This window comes from Nycticebus coucang, chromosome 4, assembly GCF_027406575.1.
Source record: "Nycticebus coucang isolate mNycCou1 chromosome 4, mNycCou1.pri, whole genome shotgun sequence".
Classification (NCBI taxonomy): domain Eukaryota; kingdom Metazoa; phylum Chordata; class Mammalia; order Primates; family Lorisidae; genus Nycticebus; species Nycticebus coucang.
The window spans coordinates 113,486,103-113,497,803 of NC_069783.1; the positions used below are offsets into that span (position 1 = coordinate 113,486,103).

The following is an 11,701-nucleotide window of genomic DNA, read 5'->3' on the forward strand; positions in this document are numbered from 1 at the left end:
TAAGTGTTCTTTTGTCTTTGCACCACACCAGAATCTTTTGTTTTGGGGTTTTTGGACGTTTTAATAAAAGCCATTCTAACTGGGGTAAGGTGATAATCTCATTGTGGTTTTAATTTGCATCTCCCTGATGATCAGTGATACTGAGCATTTTTTCTTTCTTTTTCTTTTTTTGAAGACAGTCTCATTCTGCCCCCTGGGTAGAGTACTATGGCGTCATAGATCACAGCAACCTCAAACTCTTGGGTTCAAGCAATCCTCTTGCCTCAGCCTCCCGAGATGGGACTACAGGTGCCTGCCATGATGCCCAGCTAGTTTTTCCATTTTTAATAGAGACAGGGTCTCGCTCTTGCTCAGGCTAGTCTTAAATGTGAGCTCAAGTAGTCCACTCACCTTGGCCTCCCAGAGCGCTAGGATTACAGGTATGAGACAACAGCCTGGCCTTTTTTCATATATTCATTAGCCATTTGTCCTCTTTTGAGAAGCTTCTGTTCATCTTTTGCCCACTTTTTTTTTTTTTTTGAGACAGAGTCTCACTGTGTTGCCCTCAGTAGATTCTCTTGCCTCAGCCTCCCAAGTAGCTGGGACTACAGACGCCTGCCCCAACGCCTGGCAATTTTTTTTTTTTTAAACAGAGTCTCAAGCTGTCACCTTGGGTAGAGTGCTGTGGCATCACAGCCCACAGCAACCTCCAACTTCTGGGCTCAAGCAATTCTCCTGCCTCCGCCTCCCAAGTAGCTGGGACTACAGGTGCCCGTCCCAACGCCTGGCTATTTTTTGGTTGCAGCCGTCATTGTTGTTTGGCAGGCCTGGGCTGGATTCAAACCCGCCAGCTCAGGTGTATGTGGCTGGCACCTTAGCTGCTTGAGCTACAGGCACTGAGCCAGTGCCTGGCTGTTTTTTTGTTGCAGGTGTTAAGTTGGCCAGGGCCAGGTTTGAACCTGCCACCCTCAGTGCACGTGGCTGGTGCTGTAACCACTGTGCTACAGCCGCTGAGCCTTTTGCCCACTTTTTAATAGGATTATTTGTTTTTTTCTTGGTGATTTGCTTAAGTTCTTTGTAAATTCTGATTTAATGTGTATTTTGCAAATATTTTCACTCATTCTGTAGGTTTGTTTATGTGCTCTGCCCATTGTTTCCTTACCTGTGCAGAAGCTTTATAGTTTAATCAAATCCCATTTATTAATTTTTGTTATTTCCATAATTGTCATTGGGGTCTTAGTCATAATTCTTTTCCAAGGCCAATACCTAGAAGAGCTTTTCCTACGTTTTTCTCCAGAATTCTTAATGGTTTCATGCATTGTATCTAAGTCTTTTATTCATCTTGAATTAATTTTTGTAAGTGGTGAGAGGTAGGGGTCCTGTTTCATTCTTCTGCACGTGGCTGTCCAGTTTTCCCAGCAGCGTTTATCAAATAGGACTTTTCTCCAGTGCACGTTGTTGTCTGCTTTATCAAATATCAATTGGTTATAGTTTCTGTTCCATTGGTCTCTGTCTCTATTTTTGTATCAATACCATGCTGTTTTGGTTTATTGTAGCCTTGTAGTATGATTTAAAGTCTAGTAATATGATACCTCCAAATTTATTCTTTTTTCTTAAGATTGCTTTGGCTATTCAGGCTCTTTTCTGGTTCCAAATGAAGTGTAGACTTCTTTTTTCTAGATCTGTGAGGTATGACTTTGGTGATTTGATGCGATTGTATTGAATTTGTAAATCACTTTGGGTAGCATGAACATTTTAATAATGTTGATTCTATTCATTAGTATGATGTTTTTCGGTTTGTATCCTCTGCGCTTATCTATCCTTTTAGGAAGATTTACATACATACAAATATTTTATACAAAAGGTACATATCGTTTACTATAGGTCCCCAAAGTGAGTTGCACTGTGCTTTACTTTTATTGTTTACTCTAATTTTTTAAATATGTTTTGCTTTTTTAAAAAATTTGTTTTGTTTTTTTTTGGAGATAGGATCTCACTCTGTTCCCTGTGCTAAAATGCAGTAGCATCATCACAGCTCACTAAATCTTTGAACTCCTGGGATGAAGCATTCTTCCTGCCTCAGCCTCCTGAGTAGCAGGATTATAGGCATGAGCCATCACGTCAGGCCTTGTCTTTTTTTTCATCAGGGACTTTATTAGGCTGCTTCTTGCGACAAAAACTAATTAACTAGACAGTCTCCTCTATCAATCAAAAAATTGGATTATTTTTCCCCAGTGGAAAAATAAAGACCCTTAAGTCTATGGCGTATCATGTACATAATATATTTGTTCTCCTGTCTTTACTGTTCTAACCTTTCTTCTCCAAACCCACCCACCTACCCACTTGACATACTGAAAACCCTTCATGATCCACTCCATTCTTTTTAATTCTTTCTAATTGCTACATAGTAGTTTTGAGGCTGTATCTTATTTTATAACTTAACAGATATCTGGGGGGTTTTTTTGTTTGTTTTTTAGAGAAAAGTCTCACTTTGTCACCCTCAATAGAATGCCGTAGCATCACAGTTCACAGCAACCTCCAGCTCCTGGGCCTAGGCGATTCTCTTGCCTCAGCCTCCCGAGTAGCTGGGACTACAGGCGCCTGCCACAACGCCTGGCTATTTTTTGGTTGCAGTTTTGCTGGGATTCAGACCCGCCACCCTTGGTATATGGGGCCGGAGCCCTATTCACTAAGCTGCAGGTGCTGCCCCAGATATCTGTTGATAGAAATTTAGGTTGTTTAGAGATTTTTGCTATTATATGCAGTGTTGCAGTTTACATAACATGTTTATAATTTGGTCTTCTCTGGTGGCTAAATGCCTAAAAATAGAATTGCTGGGTTCAAAGATTATACAAATTGTTGGTCAGCTAGAGGGTGCCACGTTACCCTCCGTGAGGTTTTTTTCTTTTTTTTTGAGACAGAGTCTCACTACGTCGCCCTAAGGAGAGTGCCGTGGCATCACAACTGACAGCAACCTCAAACTCTTGTGCTTAAGTGATTCTCTTGCCTCAGCCTCCTGAGTAGCTGGGACTATAGGTGCCCGCCACAGCACCTGGCTATTTTTTTGTTACAGTTGTCATTATTGTTTAGCAGGCCTGGGCCTGGTTTGAACCCACCAGCCTAGGTGTATGTGGCCGGCACCCAACCCACTAAGCTATGGGCACCACCCTCAGTGAAGTTTCTTGTCAAACCAAATTTTTCATCTTCGGTACCTAGAGCTGTTTTTTTTTTTTTTTTGTAGAGACAGAGTCTCACTTTATGGCCCTCGGTAGAGTGCCATGGCATCACACAGCTCACAGCAACCTCCAACTCCTGGGCTTAAGCAATTCTCTTGCCTCAGCCTCTCGAGTAGTTGGGACTACAGGCACCCGCCACAACACCCAGCTATTTTTTGGTTGCAGTTCAGCCGGGGCGGGGTTTGAACCCACCACCCTCGGTATATGGGGCCGGTGCCTTACCAACTGAGCCACAGGCGCCGCCCTTTTTTTTTTTTTTTTAATTATTGTTAAATCATAGCTGTGTACATTAGTGCAATCAAGGAGTACAATGTACTGGTTTCATATACAATCTGAAATATTCTCATCAAATTGTTCAACATAGCCTCCATGGCATTTTCTTAGTTATTATGCCTACAGCTGTTTTGAGTAGCTGTTCAAGATTTGAATCATAAGTGAAGCTCTATATCCTAGGCAACAGAACAAGGCCTCATCTCTACAAAAAATAAAAAACTATCCTGGTGTATTGTTGCAAGCCTGTAGTCCCAGCTATTGGGAAGGCTGAAAGGGGAAGGATCGCTTGAGTCCAGGAGGTCAAGGTTATAATGATCTGTGGTCAGGCCACTGCACTGCAGCCTGGGTAACAGAGCAAGATCTTGTCTCCTTAAAAAAAAAAAAAAAGTGGAGCTCTGCTGAAAATAGAGCCCGATGGCCCATCTAGTGTGGACTGGAATAGGACATGGGGGAGGGAGTTGTGTTTCAGGTAGCTCTTAAGTCTTTATATCCACAGGCTTTTGTTTTTGTTTAATTATTTAACAGAATCCCATGGACATATCTTATGTGTATAGTGGTTATGCACCACTTAGTGTGCGGCTGGCTCAGCTGCTCTCCCGGCCTGGCTGGCGGAGTATCGAGGAGGTCCTCCGCATACTCCCAGGGCCCCACTTTGAAGAACGGCAGCCATTGCCCACAGGACTGCAAAAGAAACGTAAGTCTCAGTCTCAAATCTACAAATAATTATGTATCATTAGTGTGGTTTTCATGTATTATGTAGTTGCTTTTTTTTTTTTTCTTGTAGAGACAGAGTCTCACCGTACTGCCCTCGGGTAGAGTGCCGTGGCGTCATACGGCTCACAGCAACCTCTAACTCTTGGGTTTACGCGATTCTCTTGCCTCAGCCTCCCAAGCAGCTGGGACTACAGGCGCCCGCCACAACGCCCAGCTATTTTTTTGTTGCAGTTTGGCCGGGGCTGGGTTTGAACCCGCCACCCTCGGCATATGGGGCCGGCGCCCTACTCACTGAGCCACAGGTGCCGCCCTATGCAGTTGCTTTTTAAAATATATTGGTAAAGCACTTAAGAGTCAGAATCAGATACACCTCTTTTGTTAGGTGCTAATATATATAGTAAGCACTAAAACCATGCTATTCCCTCCAGGAGTAGCAGCTTTCACCCTCTGCGTTTAGAATCTCAGGCATTAGAGAAAACATTGAAATAAAAATCAGTGTTTCTAAGTTTCAAATGAACTGTCTATTTCAAGACAATTTGACTTTTTTCTTATGAATGATAAAATGTCTTCAGAGATGAGAAGAGAAATACCAATAATAAATAGTATTTAATTCTGAATATTTAAATTTTAGGTCAACCAGGAGAAAACCGAGTCACTCTGATATTTTTCCTTGGTGGGGTAACCTTTGCTGAAATTGCTGCCCTGCGATTTCTCTCCCAGCTGGAAGATGGAGGTACAGAATATGTCATTGCCACCACTAAACTAATAAACGGAACCAGTTGGATAGAGGCTCTAATGGAAAAACCTTTCTAGGATGTTCAAAGGAGACATAACAAGTGTAACACAGAATAAACTGCCTTTTTGAAGTTGCTGAAATGAAGTGAAATCCCGTAGAAGAAACACAGGAATAGTTTACTTTGGAGTCAGCTTCTTATATTACACCACTGTCTTCTCCTTTCTAGTTCTCTTTTGCGTTTGTAATTTCTTAAGGAAGAATAGAAGAGGATCAACCTGGGTAAAAGAAATACTGGTTTTGAGTTTTCTAAGCTCAGGATCTTCATTAGAGGCTTCTGGAAATGCATTAAGGATGGTAGGTGTGGATGATCTATATAGCCACACAAATGGAGCCAGTTCTTTTTTTACTCGTTCCTTTCCAATTTGGATTTATTTATTTTGAGACAGAGCCTCAAGCTGTCACCCTGGGTAGAGTGCTATGGCATCACAGCTCACAGCAACCTCAAACTCCTGGGGTCAAGCGATTCTCCTGCCTCCACTTCCCAAGTAACTGGGACTACAGGCACCCGCCACAACGCCTGGCTATTTTTTGGTCACAGCCGTCATTGGTGTTTGGCGGCCTGGGCTGGATTCGAACCCTCCAGCTCAGGTGTATGTGGCTGGCGCCTTAGCCACTTGAGCCACAGGCGCCGAGCCTTTTTTTTTTTTTTTTTTGTGGTTTTTGGCTGGGGCTGGGTTTGAACCCGCCACCTCTGGCATATGGGACCGGGGTCCTACTCTTTGAGCCACAGGTGCCGCCCCTTTTCTTTTTTTTTTTTTTTTTTTTTTGTGGAGACAGTCTTACTTTACTGCCCTCGGTAGAGTGCCATGATGTCACAGGACTCACAGCAACCTCCAGCTCTTGGGCTTTCGCGAGTCTCCTGCCTCAGCCTCCAGAGCAGCTGGGACTACAGGCACCCGCCACAACGCCCGGCTATTTTTTTGTTTGCAGTTCAGCCAGGGCTGGGTTTGAACCCGCCACCCTCGGTATATAGAGCCGGCGCCCTACTCACTGAGCCACAGGCGCCACCCTGGAGCCAGTTCTTAACAAAGCTGAGACTGAAGAAGTAAAAATGAAAATAAAAGTAGCATGTCCACTCCTAATACACATCATACACATTTAACTTAGGACAGAAGTTAAATGTCAGGAACTAGGGCGGCGCCTGTGGCTCAAGAAGTAGGGTGCCGGTCCCATATGCCGGAGGTGGCGGGTTCAAACCCAGCCCGGGCCAAAAACCACAAAAAAAAAAAAAAAAAAATGTCAGGAACTAGAGGTAATGTTATCACTGAGTTTTCTTTTTCCTGCAAAGCATACGAGATTATATTTAAGGTCACCGGTCTCTATCTTAACTGATCATTAAGGCAAGTTTTGCTTCACTACTTCTTATAAAGCAAGAAGTTTAGGGGAGCTTCTTTTTTTTTTTTTTTTTTTGCAGTTTTTGGCCGGGGCTGGGTTTGAACCCACCACCTCCGACATATGGGGCTGGCGCCCTACCCCTGTGAGCCATAGGCACTGCCCTAGGGGATCTTCTTGCCCAGAAGTTTATGCTCTGTCTGATCAGCTACATTTATGTAGGTTCCATAGTTGTCAAGGACTTTTTACATTGAAGAATGTAATAATTGAGCAGCAACTTTCTGAGACCATTAGTGTACATGTTATTGCTCCAGGACATTTCAGGATGGGTGCCTCCATTGGGGTTTCCATTTTCTTTTCTGTCCATCATGGGCCCAACTTCAGCTCATCCCACTCTGAGCAGTGCTAACTCTTACTGCTTCAGCATCTTACAACTCTGTCTCCATGGCAACTGCCCCATGTACTTTGCTAACAGTCTGTGGCCACTGTGTACTCAGCCTCTTGCATCTGTGAAAACACATAGCTCTATTTTAGTCTGTGACCTCAGTCTTCTCTGGTATATCGCATCAATGATCTTTGAGTCCCACCAGCCATAGCTGCTGCTCCTGCAGGAGACTATCAGGCCGTGGTAGAGAGCAGAGGTGTTTGTGGAGACGGTGGAAAACTGTGTGCTCCCTGCCTCCCTCCTGGTCCATCCCAGTGTCTGGAGGAGTTAAGGGCACCAAGGAGGATACCAAATCAAATTGACAGCCTCACTGCCCAAATCTCCAGCAAAAATATAGCTAGTGCCCTGCTTTGCCTTGTCCTGTCCAGGTGTGGTTTCTGTTGTTAATTAGTAACCACACAAGGTTTTTCCTTACCTTTCTCATTAATGGAATTTTTATGGGCACACCATATATTATGAGTGAAAGAGAAATTCTGTATTTTTTTTTAATAGTATTATAAGAGTAAAATGTGGCAGGGGGCAATATTTATTTTTATGTTTATTTTTTATTTTTGCAGCTTTGGCCAGGGCTGGACTTGAACCCGCCACCCCCGGTATATGGGGCTGGTGCCCTACTTCTTGAGCCACAGGCACTGCCCAACAGGGAGCAATATTTAAAAGATTTGTTTCTTGTGGAATTAATTTGGCCTTGACATTCAATATTTGAAAATGTCTTAAAACCATTCCTTTTTTTTTTTTTTTGAGACAGTCTCAAGCTGTCGCCCTGGGTAGAGTGCCATGGCGTCACAGCTCACAGCAACCTCCAACTGTTGGGCTTAAATGATTCTCTTGCCTCAGCCTGCTGAGTAGCTGGGACTACAGGCACCCGCCACAATGCCTGGCTATTTTTTTTGTTGCAGTTGTCATTGTTGTTTCAGCTAGCCCTGGCCAGGTTTGAACCCTTCAGCCTTGGTGTATGTGGCCAGCTACATACACCTCTGAGCTACAGGTGCCCCCAGGAAAACCATTCTTTTTTTTTTTTTTTTTTTTTTTTGATATTTTATGTTTTATTCACAACAGGGAAGAAATACAGTGGGAACACAGTTTGCATCTGCATCAGTGATATTCCCAGCAACCCAACCAGAAATCACAGTAACAGTGATTTGAGCTGGGGATTTACATCCAGATGGGGCCACCACCAGGGTCCTATTCACCACCTTCCCTGGGTGGGCACAATGTTATCGTGTCTGCCCCAGTATTGCCGTCACTTCTGCAGTATTTGCATCAGCAGCGTCCTGTACTGAAGAGAAATATACAGAATTTACCTGGGTATAGGGTGCTGGGCCACTGAGGCTCATGCCCAGAGCTTTCTTTAGCAGGAGGATCCTGAGCAGACTGTTACTCAGCTGTGGTCTCTGATCCCTCAAGAAAGTATGGGGAGCTGTCCCGAATGGAAATAGACTGGAGGGTTCCAGACTTTTCTTGCCCATGAAGTGACCGGTGGCCCAGAGGTTGCCCCGCGGGTGTACTCGGATCTTGCCGGCCTGGCTACAGGGCTCTGGGAGAGCCCCGCTGAAGGAAAACCATTCTTGTTTTGAGAATCCTTTTTCAAATACTTACTATCCCAGGGAGATTAGTTCATACCTTCTAGTTCCAGGAGTTGTCAGCCTCGGCTACTTTAGAGAATGAAATCCACCTTGTCACTTTATGCTTTTGGCTCATGGGATTCAATTCAGTCTGGTCAGGTCTCTTTGGCTGGGGTTTTTGTCCTATCTATTTTGAACAGATACTCAGTTGTAGTCTCATGTGTCTGCATTCACTTGTGATTCTATACTTGCTAGCTCCTAAAAAATGTATTCAGAAGACTTTAAAACATCAATTGCTTCATTTGTATGCAAATAGAAAATGGTAGATAATTATATATTATACACCTTTGTATAAGTTCATTTAATACTTGAAGCAGTCTTTGTCTCAAAGGAGTATACCCTTACTGAGAAAAGGTATGTGAATGGTACATTTATTCTTGGAGAGGGTGGATTATTTACATCACGTCTGAACTTTTGTCTAGTTGGGTAGACATTACTGCTGCACCAGAAGTCCACTTAATAAAGAAGTCTACATAGACACTGTTTTGTGTCTTACTATGCAGTTTTGAATTTTAGCCAACAGAGGAAGAAGCATTTTGTAGTTTAATTGTGGAACAAGAAAGTAATGGTTGAAAGGCAATTAAAAAGAGCACATTTGGAGAGAACTGGAAAAATAACAATGTGAGTTCTGTTCCATTCTAGTTCTGCTATCACTTGAAGTGAATTATGATTAATCATGACATGCTGGAATGTGTGTTGTTCTCAATTGTTCATTAAAAAGTAGCCTATTGGGCGGTGCCTGTGGCTCAGTGGGTAGTGTGCCAGTCGCATATACTGAGGGCAGCGGGTTCAAACCCAGCCCCAGGCAAACCGCAACAGAAAAATAGCTGCTTGTTTGCCGGGCTCCTGTAGTCCCAGCTACTCAGGAGGCTGAGGCAAGAGAATCACCTAAGCCCATGGCGGGCGCCTGTAATCCCAGCTACTTGGGAGGCTGAGGCAAGAGAATCGCCTAAGCCTAGGAGTTGGAGGTTGCTGTGAGCTGTGTGACGCCACGGCACTCTACCAAGGGTGATAAAGTGAAACTCTGTCTCTACAAAAAAAAAAGAGAGAATCACCTAAGCCCAGGAGTTGGAGTTACTGTCAACTGTGTGATGCCATAGCACTCAACCGAGGACAGTAAAGTGAGACTTTGGCTCTACAAAGAAAAAAAAAGTAACCTGTCACCAGGAAAAAGTGTATTTAGCAGAGTTGAATTCAAGAAGAAATACTTTTTGTTGTTGAGACAGAGTCCCACCCTATGTCCTGAGCAGAGTGCAATGGCCTCATAGCTCACTGCAACCTCAGACTCGGGCTATGGGCATCCTGCTGCCTCAGTCTCTGGAATCTGCTGGGATTATAGGGGCTCACCGTGGGGCCCGGCTGGGTTTTTCATATATTTTAGGAGTCAGGTCTCACTCTGGCTCAGGTAAGTCTCGAACTCCTGAACTCAAGCAATTCTCCTTCCTCAGCCTCCCACAGTGCTGGGATTATAGGCATGAGCCACCATTCCCAGCAAAGAAATAACTTTTTTTTTTTTTAGAATTTTATTATTTTATTTTATTTTTTGCAGTGTTTGGCTGGGGCTGGGCTTGAACTGGCCACCTCCGGCATATGGGGCCGGCACCCTACTCCTTTGAGCCACAGGTGCCTCCCAGAAATACTTTTTTAAAAATACCAAAATGGGCTTGGTGCCCATAGCACAGGTGTTACGGCGCCAGCCACATGCACTGAAGCTGGTGGGTTCGAGCCTGGCCCGGGCCAGTTAAGCAACAATGGCAACTACAACAAAGAAAAAAAATAGCTTGGGCACTATAGCGGGCACCTGTAGTCCCAGCTACTTGGGAGGCTGAGGCAAGAGAATCTCTTAAGCCCAAGAGTTAGAGTTAGACTCTGTCTCTTAAAAAAAATGCACTAGGTTTCTAAAGCAGACAGAAGAGGGGCTTTAGATTGGATTTTACCATAGAGTCTAATGTATTCAGTCATGTGATTTAATGACGTACTATACAAAATAGAGGACCCCTTTTTCTCAGACAACAAAGAAAAAAGGCAGTAAGATTTGTCAGATTCTCTTATTTCTAAATGGATTCATGTGAATTTCAATCCATGTAGTGATTCTTAGCTTCATTTACTCTGTTGCCTTATAATATACCCCAAATTGGTTGGTGACAAGAGGTTCAAAGGCTAAAAGCCATTTAGAGCAGCGGTTCTCAACCTGTGGGGCATGACCCACAGGAACTGTATTAAAGGGCCACAACATTAGGAAGGCTGAGAACCACTGATTTAGAGGATGTGAGAATTAAAAGGAACAGAATCAGGCTTATTTTGTTGTTGTTGAGCTGTTCCACTGGGTGATGTGCCATGGTCTCACAGCTCACAGCAACCTCAAACTCTTGGGCTTAAGCAATTCTCTTGCCTCAGCCTCCCAAGTGGCTGGGACTACAGGCACCCACCACAACACCCAGCTATTTTGTTGTTGTTGTTATAGTTGTCATTGTTTGGCAGGCCTGGGCTGGATTCGAACCCACCAGCTCCCATGTATGTGGCTGGTGCCCTAGCCGCTTGAGCTATAGGTGCGGAGCCCATGCCTTTTTTTTTTTTTTTTTTTTTTTTTTTTTCAGTTTTTGGCTGGGGCCGGGTTTGAACCTCCCACCTCGGATATATGGGGTCGGCACCCTACTCCTTTGAGCCACAGGTGCCAACTCCCTCCCCACCCCCCCAGGCCTATTTTTAATAGCTTGTTTCATCCATTACTTTGAGAGTAAATGAGAGTATAAATCTCAGTCATACTTTCTTTCCTGTGACTAGGCAGGACATGGAAGCCCTTCAGATGACCAATTCTCTAAGGGAGCAATTACTACTCACTGGCTTCCTGAGCAGCTTGATGATGTTCTGCTCCTGTTTTCAACCAAGCTGAAGTCGAGGCAATGATTTGATAATAAGAGATCCTGATTAAATTAAGGAGCCATTTGTTTCTGGATGATGATGTTGATAAAAGGGTTCATGTCCATGCAGCTTGCTTGTTCAAAAACAACTTTAACGAAAAACGACTACAGCAAGCAGAATGACCAGAAGCAATGTAAAGTTGGTGATTTCTTTTCCTTCATTGTTACATCTGGGGAAGTGTCTGCAGAAATTCCAACCGGCTCTTTTTTGCCTCACACTTGGAGGTGAAATTGGCAGCAGGCACATTGGGAAGGTGCCTCTCTGTATAATGAGTCTGTAAACTGCTTAACATTGTGTAAATTAGAACCTAGCATTCAGGAGCTCTCAGATCTCTTAGCTTGGTTCTCACACAACATGCATGCTTGTACTTGCTTTTTTT

The 11,701-nt window shown here is 43.9% G+C and overlaps 2 protein-coding genes across 4 annotated transcripts in view; one reads left to right on the top strand and one right to left on the bottom strand.

The window, feature by feature from the left end:
• The window catches only part of VPS33A (VPS33A core subunit of CORVET and HOPS complexes), a 30,177-nt gene extending 18,551 nt beyond the window's left edge, over positions 1 to 11,626 (top strand). For 2 of the 3 annotated variants that reach the window (XM_053586985.1, XM_053586987.1), the window contains 2 exons: positions 4,014 to 4,182; positions 4,834 to 5,159. In XM_053586985.1, coding sequence (XP_053442960.1) covers positions 4,014 to 4,182; positions 4,834 to 5,015 — 351 coding nt within the window. In that variant the 3' untranslated portion in view covers positions 5,016 to 5,159. Of the gene's footprint in view, positions 1 to 4,013; positions 4,183 to 4,833; positions 5,160 to 11,184 lie in introns of those variants that run through there. The other variant, XM_053586986.1, reaches the window with a different exon arrangement.
• Positions 5,643 to 11,164, bottom strand: LOC128583411 (neuromedin-B-like). Its single transcript, XM_053587618.1, has 2 exons — positions 11,131 to 11,164; positions 5,643 to 8,369 (listed from the first exon to the last, which is right to left on the bottom strand). The coding sequence occupies exons 1-2, from the start codon at positions 11,162 to 11,164 to the stop codon at positions 7,993 to 7,995; spliced, it is 411 nt and encodes a 136-aa protein (XP_053443593.1). The 3' UTR covers positions 5,643 to 7,992.
• Positions 11,627 to 11,701: the final 75 nt, after the last annotated feature.